Below are 23,731 nucleotides of genomic sequence, written 5' to 3'. Positions count from 1 at the left end.
CGGGACCACGGAGAGGACATGAGGAAGTGGGACGGACAACCTACTTCGATCCTGCGGACACGGGTACAGGAGTTGCAAGGAAGGACAACCACAAAAGGGGATCCCTCCAGGAAAAGTGCCGCCCCAGTTTCCAGTGGGCCGTTCCCCAGACAAAGCAGAAGGCTTGATCTTGCTTCTGATCCTCTTGAAGGAACTTCCAAGTCATTTATGCAAGAAGTGAGTAATGGATACTATGACCAGTATTAGGGGGGCCCTGCCTCCGGCCAGGTGGAGGAAAGGGATAACCGGGTTTATTGGACGGTGTGGATTCGATGGCCTGGCACATCAGACCCACAGGAGTATAAGGCTCTAGTGGACACGGGTGCGCAGTGTACTTTAATACCATCAAGCTATAGAGGGGCAGAACCCATTTGTATTTCTGGGGTGACAGGGGGATCCCAAGAGTTGACTGTACTGGAGGCAGAAGTGAGCCTAACTGGGAATGAGTGGCAAAAGCATCCCATTGTGACTGGCCCAGAGGCTCCATGCATCCTTGGTATAGATTACCTCAGGAGAGGGTATTTTAAGGACCCAAAAGGGTACCGCTGGGCCTTTGGCATAGCTGCTTTGGAGACAGAGGAAGTTAAACAGTTGTCTGCCTTGCCTGGTCTCTCAGAGGATTCTTCTGTTGTGGGGTTGTTGAGGGTCAAAGAACAACAGGTGCCGATTGCTACCACAACGGTGCATCGGCGGCAGTATCGCACTAACCGAGACTCTCTGATTCCCATCCATAAGCTGATTCGTCAACTAGAGGTTCAAGGAGTGATCAGCAAGACTCGCTCACCCTTTAACAGTCCCATATGGCCGGTGCGAAAATCTAATGGAGAGTGGAGGCTAACTGTAGACTATCGTGGTCTGAATGAAGTCACGCCACTGCTGAGTGCTGCTGTGCCGGACATGCTAGAACTCCAGTACGAACTGGAGTCCAAGGCAGCCAAGTGGTATGCCACGATTGATATAGCGAATGCATTTTTCTCAATCCCTTTGGCAGCAGAGTGCAGGCCACAGTTTGCTTTCACTTGGAGGGGCATCCAATACACCTGGAATCGACTGCCCCAGGGGTGGAAACACAGCCCCACCATTTGCCATGGACTGATCCAGACTGCACTGGAACAGGGTGAAGCTCCAGAACATCTGCAGTACATTGATGACATCATTGTATGGGGAAACACAGCAGAAGAAGTTTTTGAGAAAGGGAGTAAAATAGTCCAAATCCTTCTGAACGCTGGTTTTGCTATAAAGCGAAGTAAGGTCAAGGGACCTGCGCAGGAGATCCAGTTTTTAGGAATAAAATGGCAAGATGGACGCCGTCAGATTCCAATGGATGTGATCAACAAAATAGCAGCTATGTCTCCACCAACTAGTAAAAAGGAAACACAGGCTTTCTTAGGTATTGTGGGTTTTTGGAGAATGCATATCCCAGATTACAGTCAAATTGTAAGCCCTCTGTATCAAGTAACCCGGAAGAAGAATGATTTTAAATGGGGTCCTGAGCAACGACAAGCTTTTGAACAAATCAAACAGGAAATAGTCCATGCAGTGGCCCTGGGGCCAGTCCGGGCAGGACAAGATGTTAAAAATGTGCTCTACACTGCAGCCGGGGAGAACGGCCCTACCTGGAGCCTCTGGCAGAAAGCACCAGGGGAGACTCGAGGTCGACCCCTAGGGTTTTGGAGTCGTGGATACAGAGGATCCGAAGCCCGCTACACTCCAACAGAAAAAGAGATATTGGCAGCATATGAAGGGGTTCGAGCTGCTTCGGAAGTGGTTGGTACAGAAGCACAGCTCCTCTTAGCACCTCGACTGCCGGTGCTGGGTTGGATGTTCAAAGAAAGGGTCCCCACCACACATCATGCAACCGATGCTACATGGAGTAAGTGGATTGCACTGATCACGCAGCGAACTCGAATGGGAAACCCCAGTCGCCCGGGAATTCTGGAAGTGATCATGGACTGGCCAGAAGGCAAGGATTTCGGAATGTCACCAGAGGAGGAGGTGACGCGTGCAGAAGAGGCCCCACCATATAATAAACTGCCAGAAAATGAGAAGAAATATGCCCTGTTCACTGATGGGTCCTGCCGTATTGTGGGAAAGCATCGAAAGTGGAAGGCTGCTGTGTGGAGTCCTACACGACGGGTTGCAGAAGCCAGTGAGGGACAGGGTGAATCGAGCCAGTTTGCAGAGGTGAAGGCTATTCAGCTGGCTTTGGACATTGCTGAGCGAGAAAAATGGCCAGTACTTTATCTCTACACTGACTCATGGATGGTGGCAAATGCTCTGTGGGGATGGTTACAGCAGTGGAAGCAGGGCAACTGGCAGCGCAGAGGCAAACCCATCTGGGCTGCTGACCTATGGCAAGATATTGCTGCCCGGATAGAGAATCTGGTTGTGAAAGTACGCCATGTAGATGCCCACGTACCAAAGAATCGGGCCACGGAGGAACATCAGAACAACCAGCAGGTGGATCGGGCCGCTAGGATTGAAGTGGCTCAGGTGGATCTGGACTGGCAACATAAGGGTGAACTATTCATAGCTCGGTGGGCCCATGACTCCTCAGGCCATCAAGGGAGAGATGCGACATATAGATGGGCTCGTGACCGAGGGGTGGACTTGACCATGGACACTATTGCACAGGTCATCCATGAATGTGAGACATGCGCTGCGATCAAACAAGCCAAGCGTTTGAAGCCTCTTTGGTATGGAGGGCGATGGCTGAAATACAAATATGGGGAGGCCTGGCAGATTGATTATATCACGCTGCCACAAACCCGTCAAGGCAAGCGCTATGTGCTCACAATGGTGGAAGCAACCACTGGATGGCTGGAAACATACCCTGTGCCCCATGCCACTGCCCGGAACACTATCCTGGGCCTTGAAAAGCAAGTCCTGTGGCGACATGGTACCCCAGAGAGAATTGAGTCGGACAATGGGACTCATTTCCGAAACAGCCTCATAGACACCTGGGCCAAAGAGCATGGTATCGAGTGGGTGTATCACATCCCCTATCACGCCCCAGCCTCTGGGAAGATAGAACGATACAATGGACTGTTAAAAACTACACTGAGAGCAATGGGTGGTGGGACTTTCAAACACTGGGATACGCATTTAGCAAAAGCTACCTGGCTAGTTAACACCAGGGGATCTAACAATCGGGCTGGCCCTGCCCAATCAAAACTTCCACGTACTGTAGAAGGGGATAAAGTCCCCGTAGTGCACATGAAGAATATGCTAGGGAAGACAGTCTGGGTTAGTCCTGCCTCAGGCAAAGGCAAACCCATCCGTGGGATTGCTTTTGCCCAAGGACCTGGGTGCACTTGGTGGGTGATGCGGAAGGATGGGGAAGTCCGATGTGTACCTCATGGAGATCTGATTTTGGGCGAGAATAGCCAATGAATCAGATTGTGTGCTGTTAATTGCTAAGTAACACTGTCACTGTATGTCCTCATTGCTATCAGTTGTACTACAAGTAAGGCACAGGGGTGATGGGATAAGAACTGATCTCAGCAGCCGGCGCCCAGCAGTTTCCTCAAGATCTACATCTTCAGCCTACAGACTGCGTGCATGAGCCACACCAGGTGCACCAGTCACAAGCTCCGAAAAATACAGCATGCAACAGACCAGCACCACCCAGCATCTCACCTGCCCTGAGAGACTGTTCTAACAGATGGAGCCCAAAGCCGTGGATTAAAAGAACTCAACGGACACTTTGGAGGGATGACCCATAAACTAAGGGTATTATATGTGTGTATATATATATATATATAACAGGGGAAAGTGGTGGCAATTCATTGGAACCTGCTGGGCATGGCATAGATGGTATGGAATAAGGGGTGGATAATGTCCTGGTTCCGGTGGGGATAGGGTTAACTTTTCCTGGTATTCCATGCCATGTGAGCCACGCCCACCCTGAGCTGCCGGGGGAGGGGGCAGGAAGTTGCTGCTTAAAAGCGGGCTGGGGCGGCCCCGGTCCGGCCGGCGAGCGGCGAGCGGCAGGGGGAGCGGTGGTTCCGTAATCGCGTTTGTATATTCCCCTATCCGTGTTGTTGTTGTTGTTGTTTGCCTGTTCCCTTTGCTGTTCTATTAAACTGCCTTTGTCTCAACCCAAGAGTCTTGCCTTTTCTTACGATTCTTCCTGTGTTTGGAAGGCACGAGCGAGCGACACGTGGTTCTTTGTTGCCGTCTGAGGCTAAACCACGGCAACAACTAAATATTAATTGGAACAGTGGTTTAGACTGGGGTTGTTCCGTTTTAGGTGAGTACTGTTGCTACCGAGTTACAAAATTAGTCTTTCCTGGCTCAAAGAATTTCACATTATGCCTGAACTTGATGATCTTAAAGGTCTCTTCCAACCTGTACAATTCTATGATTCTATTATTTACACAAAATATAACAACTCTTACATGAGAAGCAGGGATAAGTTCAACAAAGAACTATACGGTGATGTAACTCCTTGCTTTGATCAGGCAGACTGGCATCTGACTTTTCTTCAGCCCAAAAGAAGATAATAATCTATTCTGAGATTGGTTGTTTTTAATTTTTACAAGTCACTTTAAAAGGCTGTGTTTTGATTCTGGTGCAAAACGGGAACATTGCTTGAAGTATCAGAAATTTTCAGACACCACCTGCTTTCCACAACTATATACTGGTGTTTTACTCTCCTGAGGTGAAAGTTGCTGAGGAAGCGTTGACTATAGCGATGGTGATGACAACAGAAAATGAGGTAAACCATCTTTGGAGGTGTAAGTCCTAGTAGCAGCCTGGTAAGACTTTGGTCTCTTTAAATCTGATCCCTATTGGGGGGCGGGGGGGGAGGGAATTGCTAGGACTAAGTGGTCAGTCAACAGAGTGGAAGATTTCCCATTTCTGGGCAGAGAGAACAAACGGAATAGATTTGCCTTACAGATGGCAATCCATGGCAGATACAAAAGGTCCTGATGAGTAACAGCGAGTAAATCCCAAACAATGAGTAAATCCCAGAGGAAGGTGAGATAAGGGGAATGATAATCAGTGTTTAGCATCATCATTATTGAGAACGGCCAGACTATAACACACCATAATCTTTGGAAAGACTAATAACATTATGGGTGGAAAAAGAAAGACCTCTAACGAATTAAAGATACTACTTTAACAAATATATGTGTTTAACAATGTTGTTAATGCAGTACTTCCTATAATAGTGTTCCAGAGCTTATTTTCTATTTATGGTACCAAATGCTTTCTCACTGTTCTTAGTGCTGACTGCCAGGAATTTTTACTGTTTAGCTCCTTACATCCATTTCCTACGTTACATTGGCTGCTATCTATTTTCCCTGTTTTCTTTGTTCAGAGACAATAAATCTACGCTATTATCCCTCAGAAGATTACTTTCATCAGCCACATTTAGGAAAATGACCTCTACTGTTGTTTACCCATTACATTCAGAAATACTGGTAAACAATTAGTGCTAACAAATAAGAAACTGAGACTGAAATAACAGAAATCTGTCTTACTATAATCAATCTATCAAGCAGATTTTTCATCAATATTATGATTCACTGTCCTCTACACTCTAATTATTGCCTTCTTTTTGCTACTAAACCACGATCAGTTTTAACTGAATATGTCCTCAATTTCTTGATTAGGGAATTGTGCCTTTTTGGATATGCAACAAAATCCATTTAAAAAAGGATTCAATTTTTATTCATAATACTTCTGTATATTTTTTTCCTCTTGTGGTCTGCTTTACTTATAATATTTTCTCAGCTCTGGAAAATCATCCATAATTAAGGAAAAAAATATACATGCACACATGTTAATAGGAACACTGTCCTCTTCCCATATTACATGTAATTGGGTCACGATCACTGGTGTCTAAGTAACCACAAACTCCCGCATCAAAGACTAATTCATCCTTTCCTATTATAATGAGTCCAAAATAGAGTTACACTGGATACGACATCTTTTGTGTTAGAAAATAATCATCTGTAATGTCTGGAATCTTTAATAGTATTTACTGCTGCTGCACGAAATCTCACGTATCTCTCACCCATACTGAAGTCCGTAGCTACACATTTACTTTTTGTTTACTGAATACAAGTACTTATGAGGTAACTTGTCCCATTTTCTAGTTTGATTCAGTGTGCCACGCTGGCTTATTTCCTAGACTTTGTCAACATACTTACAATATATATTACTGAATTATCAGTAAATGAAGATGTAACAGACTGCCATTCACTCCCATCCCAGCCACACATGGTTACTTCTACCTCTTCTGTCCTTCCCAAGAAGGGGGTAAACTAGTATCTGGAGATTCTGAAATTCCAAAAATGTACTTTTCCCAGCAGGTTTCAGTACAACCAATTACATTATACTTTATCAGCGAGGTCCTTCAATTGCTCGTTACCCAGATGCTTAGCAGTAGTACACAGACATTTCAGAAACACATTCCTTCTGCAGGTTTCCCCACAGTGGTTCAATGTCTTCATGACAAGCTGTTTGAGTTTGAACTGCATTTCTTTTCATTGATCTTGCCTTTTTTTTTTCCCTTCCCCCCATCTCCACCCTCCTTCAGCATTATTTTGTTTGGCCTCGTGAGAGATTAGTTCTCTTCCTCTGAAGCACAAGGGTCCCTCATCCATGTGATCCCCATGACCACTGGAACATGAGTCACTTCTCCAAAAAAGGTCTTCCTGTCAGTTATGCAACCAATGGTTACCTTTCCATCTTTCTTTCCTTCCCTTATTTACAGCATTAAAAAGCTCTCTGACAAAATCACCAAGATTTTTGTCTTTCCTATGATACACCATTCCATGTACTTCTCTGCGTGTGTTTCCAACAAGCATCATCCAAACTTGCCTTCGTATCTTATTCTTTTGCTCCAGGCAGACAATGCACTGTCACATTACACTTCTCTTTACTCCTCTGTCCGCTTTTCCGAAGTGAAGCTCACTAAGGACAACTACTTGCTTGAACAAATCTCAGTGTTTTTCTATTTTACACCAGAAGGCATTCAAAGATATTCTTTTAACTCTCTATACGGCAGTAGCCATCTCAATGAGTATCTGAGAGAAGAATATCACACAACATCAGCATTGAACGTCTCCAAATTCTCTTTCTACTCTTGGCTATGAGTAACCAACACCTTTTTTGATTTCTACTATCTTCAGCTTCCTTGTGTCTGAACGCTCCACACTTATGGCGTGTATGCAAATAATTTCTGAGTTGTCCCTGATGTCTGCATTCCCGCAGGTTGTATGCTGTGCTGAAACGTCTCCTTCTAGACCACGTATCTTCTCTTATAGATCTCCCGCCATCTGGCAGTGAATGCATCAAAAATTTCTTCTTTGGACAAAAATTAGAATATAACACATCCAAGGCAGATCACAGCAGTTTTTTTCCTTCATCATCCATATGCAGTATGCAATACAGTGTGTTACCTAAAGATAAACCATAACACCCCAAATTCCATCCAAAACCCTCCCTGCTAGGCATGTCAACTTCTGCCTCAGAGTTCATTCGGCATAAGCATACCCTTTCTTTACAAGTACAAGTTCATCACATACAGAAGCACATATTTCTGCTCTGTTATTCAGCATTAAAGTGTTTGCAATTCAGTTTGGCTTAACTCATTTCTAAAGTAAATTAAGCCAAATTTAATTAAGGCTACCTTAATTCTGCTTCAGAATGTTGACATGTAGCTTAATGTGGTTTAGCACAGGACTTTCCACTCGCACCTTTAGCTAATTCAGCGACATTTTCCTGCATGTTCTGATACAGACAAACTATTAAAGAATTCAGCCTGTTTAATTATCAAAAAAAGATTGAAAGGTGACTCGGTTGCATTGTATAAGTACCTTTAAGCGAACGAATTGCAAGTTACTAAAGGTCTCTCTAAGCTAGCAGAGAAAAATAACAAGAATGCAGCTGAAAACAGCAGGCAGATGAATTCAAATTAGAATAAGGCAATAATATTTAACAGTTACTGACCCCTGGAACAAAATACCAGGGGACCAGATGGGTTTCCAATCATGCGATGTTCTCAAATTCAGTCAATGTTTTTCTACAAAACCTGCTTACACAAAACAGAAGTTACCAGGCTTTGTACAAAGCTGCCTGGGTGAAACCCAAAGGCTTATGATGTATATAAGAGGTCAAACCTGACGACCTAAATGGTCTCTTTCTGGACATTAAAACTCCATATATTTGTTATTAAGATTCTGTTTTCACTGCCTAATACATTTCCCAGCAACTGCAGCCTTCCCTGCTATAGGATAGGCTGTGTCTGGACATGGCAGACAAGAGCAGGAGAACTGAGCCCTCTTTGCTCTTACTCTGACACGGAAATATTTGTCTTCAGTCCACACTTGAGACTTCTGCTTCTGAGTCCTGCTTCATATGCCACCATGTGCATCTATCTCATACATGTGCAGCACGGCATGCTGACCTCTCTGCTACTGTTGGTTTGGGATCCCCCACCACCTCCTTCCAGTGTTCGAAGTCCCAGAAAGGGAGAGAGGCTGTGGAGCTGTGCTAGGTAGAAAGGACACTATTGTCACACTCAAGAAGCTGCGACAGAAGCAGAATCTCCAAGTGTGGGCTCATGCAATACCCACCTTCTCCAGCTGGAAGACCTGACCCTAACACTCAAAGACAAACCCACCACAAGGTGCAGTCTGCAGGCACGCATGTATTATTTATGATGTTTAGAGTAGTACGCAAGGGCACATATTGTGATTTAAGCAAAAAGAAATGTCAATACTCTGTCAGTGAGGAAAGAATTTAGTACTTTCAATGCAAAGGAATAACAGTCAGTCCTGGTATATTGGGTAATTTGAAACAAATTTTGTTATAAAAAGAAAAATAGAGAGAAAAGATAACACAATTACTACAAGAGTTTAGCACATGTGAAAAAATAAAACTGGATTGGAAACAAAAAGAAATCGACCAAAGAGACAAGAGATGGGTAGAACAAGATGCATCTATAGATTTTGAGACTGGAGAGAATGAATAGACCATCCAATTTGATTTTAGAGCAGACCAGACCAGGGGACCTGGGAGTAGATAATAGAGGCATAAAGATGGCAGTGAACACGGATAGAGTGCTGACAGACCAAACAGACTGGGAACAACTGCAAATGTGCGAAAGTGCATCTTACAAAGGATACAGAACCCAGCAAAAGGACAGAACAGAGAAAGAAGGGAGATCAGATTTCAAAATATAGTTTACATTTAATGATGGACAGCATATACATATTATAGGCATCAACTAGTGGAATTCACTGCTGCAGGAAGCCCTGTCTGAGAAAAGATTATGAAAGGGGATGAAAAAGTGCCATAATTATTCACAGAGAACGTAGCTCATTATTTCAAGGTTTTGATAATGATAATCGGGCCCCGTGCTGCAGCGGATGAAGTGAAGGAGAGGCAGGTCAGGCTGGTAGGATTATTTCCTTTCCATGTCTTAGTGTAATTGAATCAGTTGCATTACAGGCTGGTTTTGTTCTCTTCTGAGCCGTGAGGAACCAGCCTCTGTATGAAGCAGGATACCTGATTATATGGACCAATGGTCTGATCCAGCATGGCAAATGTTATGATCTTAAGAGGAGCAAAATCAATCTTCGCAGAAAATCCTGCGTGTGAAAGACTTTGAAATTTAGATGCTTCTAAAATCCATGCAGAGTGAAAGACAAACATGGCTCTTTTAGCCTGTGCTTTTGCCACCTCCCTATTCTTATTTTCCATGCCTGAGGAGTTCATGATTAGACTAGGAGCTTCATCAAAGGGCAATTTTCAGCTGCCAAATAGATTTGTACAATAAATCCACACGGGGCCAGATTAACAAGCAAGAGAGACATCAGAAATCAAAAAGCTAGCTGCTGTAATTCCACAGAAAACTTGAAAGGATGATGTGCAATGATATTTGGACTTTTAAAGGGACACCATTGAAATACTGCAGTTAGTTTTCATTAGGAATGTTGCTTTTCTATCCCTTATCCTCCCCAAGAGTTTTTCTTTAGCAGACTGAAATCCCATGGGCATTCAAGGTCATGACATTCAGGATTGCTTAGTGGGCTTCAGATAGAACAGTAACATTTCATAACACATGTATGTGACTGCAATTTCCGTCACCACTATAATATTTATAATAGAAAATTTAAAATAATCTTTAAGCATCTAGTTTGCTTCACTTCTGTAGTTTTCTGTTTGCTCTAATAATTTGTTCTGTGAGCGTAGCTAAGGCTCTAACAAACCCACATCTGAAGTCAAACCAGGTCCTCAGCTATACCCATAAGCTGAATAAATACAATTCAGAGATTAGCCTGACCACAAATTGCTAGTCATTTTCAGCCTTCTGGCACTACAAAAGACAGTTTGACTTCTGAGCATGGCAGCATTGATTTTAATAACAGGAGAGTTTATTCCTCCTTACAGCACATGGAAGGACCCACTCCCGCTGTCACAAGGTGACAGCATTTGTTGTTTTTATGTCTCTGCATGAGTACGCTGGGTTTGTTCATTTTCAAATGGGGCCATAACAACAGCATCTTGCCAGCAGGGTGAAAATATGGAGGTCGGCCATTGATTCATGTCTTGTTCCCTCACAAAATGCAATCTCTTCTCCATGCAACCTCAAGTGCAATTGCAAATGGATTTTTTTTTGCTTCAAGTATAGAGGTTGCCCAGATCTGTAATGTCAAAACCTGGGATTCTTCCAGCTAATCCTGCTCTCTCAAATTCTAGACAATGGGTATGACAGGATACTTGCACTTCTGATTCCTTTTGTATGGAAATAGTTTGATAACCCCCTCTAACTCAGTACCTGTCACCACCTTTCTCGAGTACAGCACTGGAATATGGAAAGACTGGGTTGCAAACACCTATCTAGGGAAGTGGAAAAGCAGTCGAGGGAAAGATCTCATAAACAAAGCAGAAATAGCAGTTGTTTATAACACATCAGGGAAAAAAAAATCTAGAGGAACATCAGCATTCAAGACGGGAAAGAATCAAGATAATCCCCATTTTCCACACATCAGCCCCACAGAGTTTGTGATGTCCCTTGGTTTAATAAAAAGCAAACTACCAACTAGAAATTGCTAACAGCTAGTGAAAGGAACGTAGGAGATTGCAGGGATTTGTTGGAACAAGTACTCCAAGGCTGAGTCCCAAACAGAAGGGGTAAACAGCAGAGCTAAGACAACGGGTTCAATTATATGATGGTGGAAAAGAGTGGGCCAAGGAGGCGGTACATGATTGCTCTGCTTTGCTATTCTACATGCCAGCCATGTCCTTTGCACTTCAACAGAACTGGATACCTCCCAGCTTTGTGGAGTCAGATCTATTATGACCTCACCCCACAGGCATTTTTTATTGTACCATAATTTAACCATATGGCATGGGACCTATTCTCCAGTTACACAGCCAGTCAGCACCCAATAATCTATCAACAGCAGAGACAAAGGAGTTGATTTAAGATACTACTTCTGCCAAAGGGCTGAAGATTGAGCCAGGCTGTCTGCTCAGGAGCTGGAGAAGCAGACATCCCCATAGTGTCAATTTTGAAATTGGTTCCAAAAGGCAGAGAAGCTAGCAAATTTTTCACTTCTTCGTGGTTCAGGACCATATTTTTCTCCTCCTGTAACATGCTTTTACCAAAAAAATCTGGTTTAAGATATAGCAGCTATATTTTCTGCCAAGCCGTGATTTGCATTCTATTTCTTAGCCTGAATAACTAAGTGGGAGAGACAGAGAAACATGATTTGCATGACTCTGAGGTCCTAAAATGGGACCTAAGTTCCTATGTTCTTCTATCTACAGTCTTCTGTCTATTCCATTTTATTCTAATTGTTATCTTCAGCACTCCTGTTTCTACAGCTATACGATGGCATGTCTTTACATTGAAGGAAAAGGAATCTAGGGAAGCGTCCATGCACATAAAACGGCATGAGGACACCACTCTTGAGCCCTAAGTTATCTCAGCTGCTAGGACTGCTCCGTGGCAGCCTGCAGCATCACTCCGGGATGTCTGCAGAGAGTTCTCATTCAGGACTAACTCATTTGTCTCAATATAGCCTAACAGGGATGGAAAGCACAGGTTATCTGGCTACAAACCAAAAGACATGTAATTTCAGCCTAATAACTATGTTGCTGTGGCAATTAAATATCATAAACCACGTATTTTGGCACCATTAATAGGTCTGCCCATTTCCATACTAGAAAGATTCATCACTCCTGTGTGAAAATGCTGTCTCAAAAGCTAAGTCTGGGACTGAAATATCTGGAAATACCAGCGGATCAGTACTAACCTACACTATACTAACCTTAGTACACAAGTACTAACCGTGGTAGGAAAGTTCAGAACAGAATCACACAGCAAGCTTGAAAGACTAATGCTGTGGGAGTAGGCTGTGATTTGACTTCCCTGCGGCTCATTCCCACTACAGATGCCTCAAACTCAGTTTGAGGTGTGTTAAAATCACCACTGTGACAGCCCTTCCATACAGCCTTTTCCATTTTCTTTACAGGTCTGCAGTTAGAATAACTTACCAACCAGTACATGACTAAGGATAAAATCTGATGCCTCTCCTTGTTTTTATCAGCAAAGGAGCTAGCAGAGGCACTCTTGTTTCCTTTCAGACAGGGTCTAAGAGGAAGCGAACACGTTCACAAGCTATTCCCAGTGCATTGCTAACCCCTCCTTCCTTCCAAGAATGTCAAGGTCTCTGGAATATCTCTCTAAAGCCAATTATCCAAATATACCTTGATACAACACCACTGAACTTAGGAAGTCAGGGTTACAGCTGGCTGAACATAACAACAGAAATAATTAAAATAAAATGTAACAATTTAAATTAGTATCTTAATCCATGATCCAGCTAGCATCAGTGATCATCTTTTGTCACATATAGAAAAAGCGTCCAATATATCATTCCGCGGGTACACATCAATAATGAGAAAGACTAAAATACTGTTGCCCAGTGCTCTCTGACCATTCTTGTGTCGAGTTTTAATACTTCCCGAGTGCTTTGGGGACAGGGAGGCTAAAGAAAGCTATGAGTCCATTCTTTTCCAAGTGTCATTCTCCCCTGTTTCTAGTAACTATGTGATTTTAAGCACAATGGAACATCCCGCAGTCCCCTAACATTTGAATCTTTCAACTCGGGAACAGGAAAGCAGATGGCCTGAGTGACAGCTGAAATCCACTGCAGCAGGTGCCAGGGAGGACTTCTTCCAAAATCTGTTTCATGGCAGCATTTATGGGACACCTCAACAGACGGACTAGCTCACAGTATTTAACAGGCAACCACCACTATACTAACTTCTTGAAAGAGGTAAGGAATTATTCAGTCACTCTGACAAAATAATAGTTCATTTGTACAGCATCAAACTCAGCCTATTAGATTAAGAGACCATTGATTTTCCAGCGCCATTCACAAAACACCCACATTTGGCAAACACTGGAAGAGAGGCCGAGTGTTCTCAGCAAAAAGCTTCAAGGGTCATACTAGTGCCAGAAAATGGGTTTTGCCCTATATAGGGTTAAAAAACCCCAAACCAGTTCCCCTGCCCCCAAAGAACCCAAAGAAAAAATAAGCCTTTTCTAGAAATGATCACAAGTAAAATGACCCTACTCAACTACTGATCTCTTCCAAAACCGCAAGGCTAAACAGACTGTGGAGGCCTCTGTGGAGGCCTGAATTACCTTCTTGCAAAATTTACAGACTTCAAATGCACGTAGGTGGCCCTCCCATAAGACAATATTGAGCACCTTCAACAAAAAAAATAGTAAAAAGCAATAACACCCGTTACTTTTGAGAACAGACATGGTTACATCTCATGGGGTTTTGGTCACGCTTGCCTTAATACGATTGTCTTATCACCTGTCAAGAAAGATGAGACCAGCCAGAATAGTCCTACTGACAAACTCCAGTTTTCTTGGAGATGTAAGGCCCAAAGAATCCCTACAAAGTTCCCTGAGTTCTGTGATTTACTTTTCCAAACAATCTTAGAGCGCCAAAGCCCACACACCTTCACGCTCTTATCGTTTAACGTGGCATGAACCAAACAGACTGGAGCGCAGTTAAGCCTGTGATTTCTCAGTTGCCATTATTAGTCAAATAATAAAGGAAACAAACAAAAAAACCCAATAAAAACACCTAATGAGGAAAAATCCTGCAGCAGTTCATATAAGAATGTACAAGTCTCTAAAGAAGACAAACGCCCACCATCTCCTGATTTGTTTGCTCAGAAATCCTTTCTCTCCTCTCTCCCCACTTCCAAAATGCCATTAACCCTTACATAGTTTTATGAAGCAAGGCCCACAAGCCTAAAAGGTAAAATTAGAATATCTTACAAATTGCATCATCAATCAATTATCACAAGGGGTTGGAGCAAATAAACAAAGCAGGAAAATAAAGCAAATAGGATGCAAACTTTTGCCTTGGGTAACAACTTAAGGAAACCGAACAAACCCCTTAATTTGAACCTTCAGTCCTTAGATTACTCTTAGATAACCATTTTTTTCTATACTTTTCTTGCTATTACAGCTGCTTCCAATTTGAGCCACTTTGGACCAGAACTGGAAGCAGAACTATCAGAAAGAAAATCATTCTTTCTTATTCTCCGCATCTGCTTTTGAATGAGATCCCCAGAGCACCGAGAGTCAGCTAAACACACATTTTAGAGATGATTTTTTTGAGAAGAAACTTTTGAATGCTTTTGAGACTTACCCATACTTAGGAAAAGTGTAAGCTCTGGGGAACAAAAGAAATCAGAAATAAGGAAAAGCCTGTCAAACTTGCAAAGATGATGTAAACATTTTACAGAAATGTACACCAGAAAGCACAGAATATATTTTATTTTTTTCTTCGTGCAAATACCTATCAAATATGCTTTATGGCAAGAATATTGCTGAAAACGTTTTTGGTGGTGGCTGAATGCTGGCAAGGGGCCAAATTAAAATTATTTGTAAGTTTGTGCACCAGAGTTCCAATCACCAGAACAACATACATCTTACCAGAGAACAGAAGCAGCATCATGTGACCCACAAACTCCGTCAAAACAACTCCATTTCTGACCTTTAACTGTAATAAACTGCTTATGAATAAAGCCTACATAAAAAATCCTCACAGAAATTTGGTTAAGCCATCTTCAATAGTAAGGAAGATGAAGAAAGTATTTCATTGCCTAAAGATAACTACAAAGAAGTAGTAATTCAGTGGACAAATCATATATTGGTAACAATATGGTTAATTTGGGCAGAAACAGGCCAAACCAGAGAAGTCCACCTCTGAAGGAGTAGAAAGAAGAAAGACTTTCATCTTGGCATATTGCTTTAGTTCAGCCACACTTCCATAGTAAATCACTGGCTCACCGCTCATTTTGAATAACTCAGGCCATGCTAGCCAGGTTAAAGGGGATGGATAATATCAGGTCTTCCTATTTATTAGACTAACTCTCACTACTTTTGTCCAACAAAGACATTTTGAACGAGTATCGATAAGTCTTATGAACTGTATGGCCACGCTGCTTGATGCTGCTCTCTGCTTCCAGTGCCTCTGCAAAGGGATGGCTTTTCCCTCTAATCAAACCCGATGAGAAAATTTGGGGTATTCGATTCCTCTGACTCAAAAGCATTAGACTGGATAGAAAAAAAAAAATATGTTTTTTTTTTCCCTCAGTTCTCCCAAAGGCTTGCTTCAAAGAGGGACACATATCACTAGCAAAATCTCCTTTAAAGGGCACTGACAAGATATCTGCGATAATTTTAAAACTCATTTGTTACTCCTTGTTGTTTATAGCTAAAATCTATTTCTGTTAGTACTGCCTTTCCTCCACCAGGCACAACATGACAAGGAGAATGCTTTCCCAACATAGCACAGAGCATGAAGCTGAATCTTTGAGATTCGCTATATTGCCAAGACGTACAGCTTGGAACTCAGCTGTATACCATAATACAAAAAGATACTAACTTGTAGGATGATAGATGCAGTAATGAACTGAACAGCACGGTCCAATATGCTATAGAAGGGTCTTCGTTAGTAGGCCAGGTAACAAGGAATCAAGAAGAATGGTGAAACAGTAATATGATAAAGCATGGTAGAGCAAAGAGATACAGAAGCTTAAAAATAAATCACACAAGAAATTCAGGAAAATGTCAACATGTGTCGCTGGAGATTTGATTCTTTTGGGGCCATGCTTGTACCTGTACTCAGCAGAACTTCTTACAGTACAGCCTTGCTTTTAGTCTTTTAAAAGCCAAAGATGAGAAGGGGCTCAACATTCCACAAACGGGAGGCAGCAATAACAATCACAGGGTGAGCTGGAGGTGTAAAAGCTCCAACGAGGGAACAACGCAGACTACCTTCACACAAGAAAAGAAATGATAAGCAGGTTTTTTAGCTTTGGTGGTGTGTGTGTGTGTGTTTTTGAGTGGATGTTTGTCTGGTGTGGGGTTTTTTTTTGCTTTTTAGCTTGTCTTTTTTTTACAAAACACACTGATTTCTGGTTTGACCACAGGGTTGTAGACTGCCAGAAGCAGAAGGGAGAATTCCCTGTGGAAAATGGCTGCTTTGGTTTTAGCAACTTTCAAACTGAGCCACCGCTTCTCTAAGACTGAATCAGGCAATCCGGACAAAATGAAAAAAGAGTTTGGATATGTTTTCGCCTTCTTTTCTTCTTCCTTAGGTTGAACAAAACCTTAGATAAGATCAATAGTTCCTTTAGTTTTACGTTTCGCTTCCTTAAGGGTAGTTGGCTTATTGTGTTTCCATTGATCACACAGACAGGGAGACTGACAGAGACAAACCATCTTTTTTCTCCTCTCATGTCGCCCTCCTCCCCATTTGAAAACAAATGACTTTTAAATGAGGCTGGGGTCACTATTCTTTCTCATTTACATATCAATAGTACCAAACTCCTGCCTTATCTTTCAGTCACTAAAACCTTTTTTTAAAAATGAAGGCTGTATTTCAACCCAAGAGAAGACACACACATCCCTTGAAAAAAAAACTCTAGCAGCATCTTTTCTGGACTCTATCAGAAAAACCCCTAGATTGTGGTTTACCTCAGCCCTTCCTCGACACGTGGTAAGTGGGGGCACGTTTACCAGCCTCATACAATTGATATTTTAACCTCTTGCTGCCTCTATAAGGCTTTCTTGCATTTCCTAAACCCTTTGCACAATCCCTACCAGATGTCCCTGTGCAAGTCCAAGCACTGTACCTGTGCCCATAGCCCCCAAAACAGCTACTTGAATGAATTACTTTCATCACTTCCAAGCAGGAAGAAAGCCAAGGACCAGGATCCAGGTCTGCTGTGCTCTATTAGAAGTTTGACCACTGATTCACAGAATTATGCTGGATGTGGGAGCCTCTTCGGCATATAATGAGATGTTTTAAATCCCAGCTGCTGTTTGTACTGTACTTCAAGGTATAAAAGTATCAAAAACATAAGGGCATCCTTATCCAGGGGAGATTCTAGATATACCCCTGCAGGGAGATCAATCCTATGCAATTAAGAAACTGATTCTACTCACAGTTAAACACACATCTGCTAATCCAAATATCAGAAAACTCTAAATATAGGATGCTGACATCTCCTGCCTGAGCATTAGTCTCAGCCACACATGGGTCCAAGAGGGAAGAACTCAGGCCAGGGTTTCTAGAAAAGTGTGACCTCTTAACGTGATAAATTTCCAGTTTGCAGGAATAATTTCAAGGCTTCCAGATACTGATGAAGTAATTTGGGCTTGATAGATGGCAGCTCAGTATTAAACAGTATTATGCAACAAAATCTTCAGGTCAGCCTGTCAAGTCCATACCCTAAATAATCTACTTGTAAGAACAAGGAAACAAGCAAGCAAGAACCAACTCTAAAGACAGCTAAAAGGAAGAGGAAATAGTCTGTTAATATTGATTATTTGAAAGAGATAGTTTATGCATTTATATGCAGCTCCAGCATAAGTGTCAGAAATTATATTCCATTTTGATACCAATCAGTTAGGTACTTGATGTACTTGGAAAAAAAAAAAAAAGAGCAAATACTATAAAGCTGTCTGAATCAGAGAAGCTGCAAAAAGTGTTTGTATTATCTTTATGATGAAGAAATGGTGAAAAAATGCCCCCTCATGGGAATATTTATGTATCCTCCACCTTTGAGACGAATGATAATCCTAAACAAAGAAGAATAAAAAAAAAAGAGGGATATGTGACCTCATAACAATAACTCAATGATCCAAATGGGACTCAGCTTTTCAGGGTGTTCAGAATGAAGGTTTTAGAACTGCTTTACGGCTTACAGACTTCCTTATGGGCCACGAGAACACGAGATTCTGTCACCAGTCACAAGCCAACAATGTCAACTTGCTCTTGTCCTCAGTGGCTGCCTGTGTTCCTGATCAGTGATGAAAAAGAGGACAAGAAAGAAGATAGAAAACAATTTCACACATTTTAAAGGATTTCTTTAAAAAGAGGAATCCTGAACCACCTACATTAAGTCTTTCTGCTTATTTTTGGTGCCCCTACTATATAAGAGAGGGCCCCTGTGAATGGCACAGTGCTTAAATGCAACATCTGAATGTGGCATTTAATGTTCTCTTTCTACTATTTCAGCATATAATGGCACAAATTAAGCAAATTTGGGTTAAAGACCTCACAGATGCTGAAGGAGAAGAACAAATCGTTCAGTCTGATGTGTTGCTGGTTTTAGGTCTCAACTGTGGTTATCTAGGAAATCAGTGAAATCCCCCTCTATGGAGATCACTAGGAGTTTTGTCATTGACTTCAGTCGAAGTAGATTTTCCCCCACTGTCTAAAAAAGATTCAAAACCACTGTCTTGACCTGTGGTGCCTATTAAAAAACCATTAGCACTTCTCAAGAGTAGGGAGTGTTAGATGTAATGCCCAGGGCAATTATATTCTCTTTCTTTAAACAGTCTGCCGGTTTTTTTCTTCTGCCTTTCCTGCCTTGGAATTGATGTGTGTATAGCAGAGCATGGTTAAAACAGCAGCTGAGTACTTCCTGGCTGCGTTCTACAGAGAGGTAAAAGGATTAGTATAGAGCTTCCAAACATAATCATTTGAATGTCTTATTAATTAATTGTTATTTGTAATAATGGCTCTTTCCTTAAGCGTCTTTTAGGATCCTTAACTGCTTGTTAATGCTGTATAGATAAGGATTGCTCCCTAGTGGGAGAAATGAGGTGGAATATGGAAGCCTTTCAATAAAAGCAACAGGTGTGGGAATGCAACAAGAGAAAGAACACACCATGTGAGTGAATGGAGAATTGTAATCACTCAAATGCAATTACCACAGTTCATCCTGTGTACTTAAAAAGTACCAAGAGATCTCACAGACTCTGATCCATTCAGCCCGAGTACAGCCCTTCCTACCAAGTCTGGAACTTCATTTTGTATGGAATTCAGGTCTGTTTAGATCACAGTCATAGGCATACCTTGAGCTCACGGACAGCTGTCAAAACTAGACTTAGATTAGTGACCTTTGGCTGTCAGTAACAGGCAACTCCAAATGCAGGATTCTCAGTACAGACTCTTCAATTTAGCCAGGCGAATGCCCAGATAGCTGCCCGTACCAAAGCGCGTGGTGCCACTAGTATTCAAGTTAATTACCTTAGAACAAGCTCAAAGATGTCCATATGACCGCCAACGCGTTTTTAACAACACTGTGAATGCCTTCACAAGGATAAGCGCCCTGTATCATCTCAAAAACACTCATTCCTTCAGCTCAATGCTTTCGGCTCCAGACGTGGGTCTGGAGAGAGCAGACAATGCTAAGCATAAAGACAGTGGCCACCTCCTCTGCTTTGGCCTTCCAAGATCATGAGATGTGCATTAGGAGGGGGGTGGCACAGGGTTCTTTGAAAGATTTACTCACTTTGTAAAGTCCGTGGCTGCAGCCGCAGTACGTGCTCTCCATGGTGTAGCTCCTCAGCACACCCATTTCCTTCCATACCACCACCCGGGCTGTCGACTCCCGGGACTTCTCCACCAGGAAGCTGCAGCTGTTCATGACAAACGCAGGGGCCACCTTATCCAGGATTTTAGGAAGAGTCTATGAAAAAATATCAGCAGCGATGAGAAAATGAATTGAACAGATGTGCATCCATTTACATCATACTCACACATACAGAGACCTGTGGTTTTTAATGTGTCTTATCATCAAATCTATCTGTAGAAACTGAGAGCTCCAGCCAGCGCATTATGTCCATCCCATGTGAAATCCTCAGACTCTAACATTTGTTTCATCCCAAGGACCGAAATGTAAAATATCCAGTACATTTGGTATATCTCCTTCCAAAAAAAAAAAAAAAAAAAAAAATTTTCACACCAAATAGTTTGGGGCTGCTGAAATCACTTACAAAATTTTGTTTCAAGCTGCTTCGACATTAACCCACACCCTCCCGTTGTGCTGCCAAGAGGGCTCCAGTCACAGTTCAGTATCTGATATTCCCATTCTCCCCTCTCCACCTACACTATATCTCCCTTCCACCATCCATCCACAATTTGACACGGGATTCAGCTATGGAAGTTTTGTCTGAACCTAACAGGGAGCAGAGAAAGCGGTCGTGTATTCTCACAGAAAGTCACACATAATTATATGAAAACGGAGCTCAACGTTTAACTAAGTTGCATTGTGAAACAAACCAAAATATTCTCAGCTGACCCCAAATGATATATTTTGTACACTTCATTTAGAGAAGCGCAATAAAAAATAATCATGAAAAACCAGTAAAAATTACATCTTAGCCCTGAGTGATTCTCTTATTCTAGAAATTGTATTTCCCAAAGTCTATAAACACTCCTAATACACTGCAGTATCAAATATTTCCATCAGTGCAGAGGCAACACTTACTTAGTCATTACACAATGCTAAATGTGTTACTTTTACACTCTATAAAAACATATACTAGATACATGAACACTCTATATAGAAACTGGCCCTTTATGAACACACAAACACACATATATACATTCATGTATGTGACACGGATATGTCTAAACTTTAGTGCTGGTATACTACATATACCACAACATACGTCAAAGACCATTTGATCCATCTAGAGAAGAGCAAGCAAAATGAGGACATTCATTATTTCTCTGATGACAGCTTCCTTAAACATCGGAACTGAATGGAATCATATAGAAGGAGTTCCCACTTATTGCTAATGGCATTTACCCTTGAATTTCATTCAGTTTGAGCGGTGAAAGCCAAACAGCTAATTTCACTTTCCAATAACAATCAGTTTCACTGACTGATTCTGAGCAACTGTAGTTCTGTTTTGTTGAGCTTTACTTCATAGGACTATATGGGAATATTTGGTTTCATTGAAAGTGAAAGAATAATAGCTTTTCCTAAATCACGTTTGATGTAAATGATAAATCTTTGACCTAAATTATTTTGCAATATCTCCTGCAAAAACGCTTAGCCATACACATCTCCGTAACAAAAAAAGTAATTTTCATTTTTCAGCATACTCTGGCTACAGCTTTCAATGAACTTTACCACTTCTATAAGGTATATATTTAAAGATCTATAAGGGCCATTTTTCAAATGAAAAAACTGGAACGAAGTGAGAGATTCCATTTTAAATCCGATACCACCGCGAGCCTAACTCTTAAGATCTCCAGTGTGCTCCCTTTCTTGTGGGCATACTGAGCACAGAAATCTTTAAAATTGACCGCTGGCTGTAGAGTAAGCACCCAAGATTTCTGGATTGCCTTCAAAGTCCTATTTGCTGCATGGGGATCACAATACATTATGCTTTCATGCAGCGCTTCCAGGTTTTCCTGGATTTGGATGGAACAGGAATTTAAAAATGCAGCAGAGCCCTATCACCCAGATGTTTATAAGCCTCAGCACAATCCTGAGATCCAGTTAAACTGTATGTGAAGGTTCAGATAGTTCAGATGAGGGCAGAATGAAAACTAACACACACATATTTTTGTAAATATATACTATCAAATACAGCAATCAAATCCCTAATCCAGTTTAGCTTTTTAAAACAACTGAAATTATATGCATAATCGATCTTTTACATTTAATTAAATAAAAATGCTGGCAGGTAACAGTAATGTCTCTGTACGCAGGACTCATTTAGGAGCATTAGCAAATCTGAATTTAATATTCCATTCATTTTACCAGCGTTCGCTGGATTTCACACAAATGGTTCTTTCTCTTCTGCTTATTCTTCCCATTAATTATCTTTCAACAGTGTATTTTGAAAGAGTGAAAACACACCCTTTTAAAGGATGCTTTTATGATAATGCAGCAGTGTGACTGTGTTCCTTTTCTCATGCACAGCTGGATTTAGCACATACAACAGCAAAAGAAGCTACTCCCCTCACGCAGGACCCTGTCGGTAAACCTCCAATCCCATTAGGAGAGAATGGAATTGTATTTCTTTACTGATGTCCTTGCAGAGATTGCCGACAAAGGGACCTGGAATGACTATCAAAAGGACAAATCTTCGAGCTGGGCTTTGTGATGCCAACGCTGAGCAAGTCACCTGAGGCCACCAAACATTAGAAGGTAATGAAGACTCTCACTCCTGTATATTGCCAAAGGCTACAGCTGAGTCTATGGCCTATGAGGCAAAGGCTGTTCCAAAACCAACATTTTCTGGAAGTATTTGGTTCTTATTCCTGGGGAGAAGAATCAGTCATGGAGGCCAGATGAATCCTCAACTACCGTCAGGAGAGAAGCCTGTGCAAACAGTGGAAGGAAGCAGATCTGAGACAGGGGTGATGTTCTGCTGCAGTCTGCAATTGCAGATGTGTTCTCCTCTATACCCGCTTTCCCCAGCCTAAGAAGGAAGAGGGTGACTCATAGGCAGGAACTGCAGCAGGCGCCCATCTCCCTTTTTTGTGCAAAAGGGAGGATTTGAACCACAAAATCTTTTTTATAGGATGGCTGTTGAGTATTCTCAGGCAGCCTCAGAGCCTTGCTCCTGCTTTCTTCATGGCAGATTCAAGACAGGCTCCAGATGCTGAAAGCAGCATTTGAATTCTGTTTGTGTAACAGCAAACCATCCACAGCCTTTTCAAGCTCTCTGAATTCAAACACAGCAAAAGATGTCCTGACTTTAAGTACCCTTCCCCTGCTTTCTTTGTGAAACAGAGTGTTTGCCACAGGGACCCCTCTCGATGAACGCTGGAGCACTTTCTTCCAGGAAAGTTTCAGTATGCTGCGTACAGTGCCATGAAAAGAACACAGACGATGTGGCATCCTTATGGGGGGATAATTAGTATTTGTGCTGAAGTAGGAAAAATTATACAGAGATGCAAACTGAAAGACTTTTCAGCCTCTTTCAGGTCGCAGTGAACCAAGCTATAATTCTATAATCAGTTTAAGGCCACAATTAATGTTTTGTGAAATTAACCTTTTTTAAAAACTATAATTAGAGCTTATAAGATTCTTTTTTTCCCCACAGAAATTTGTCATTTAAGAGGAAGATCTCACTTAAACAGACACAAGAAAAAGAGACAGGCAGGAAATCCAGAGGACGGTTTGATGAACGAGCTGTTCACATGGAGTAGAAATAAAACTGATTTTAGTATTTATTCTTTCTAATTCCAGAAAAAATTCCCTCGCTATGACACCAAACACTTGCTGTGGAAATAACTCCACTACGTTAGATCTGTTTGACACCCGTTGAATTCTCTGGGGTTTTCAGAAGCATTTTGTGATGAAGTAATTC

The 23,731-nt window shown here is 41.9% G+C and overlaps 1 protein-coding gene across 1 annotated transcript in view; it reads right to left on the bottom strand.

Moving 5' to 3' along the window:
• The window catches only part of AGBL1 (AGBL carboxypeptidase 1), a 301,822-nt gene that overhangs the window by 117,383 nt on the left and 160,708 nt on the right, over nt 1-23,731 (bottom strand). Inside the window, exon 21 of the mRNA XM_054215255.1 lies at nt 19,909-20,085. Within this exon, the coding sequence (XP_054071230.1) occupies nt 19,909-20,085 (177 nt within the window). The remainder of the gene's footprint in view (nt 1-19,908; nt 20,086-23,731) is intronic.

This window comes from Rissa tridactyla, chromosome 9 (genome assembly GCF_028500815.1).
Source record: "Rissa tridactyla isolate bRisTri1 chromosome 9, bRisTri1.patW.cur.20221130, whole genome shotgun sequence".
Taxonomy (NCBI): domain Eukaryota; kingdom Metazoa; phylum Chordata; class Aves; order Charadriiformes; family Laridae; genus Rissa; species Rissa tridactyla.
The sequence above is the reverse complement of the archived record's forward strand: the minus strand, read 5'-3'. Positions and strand labels throughout refer to the sequence as shown.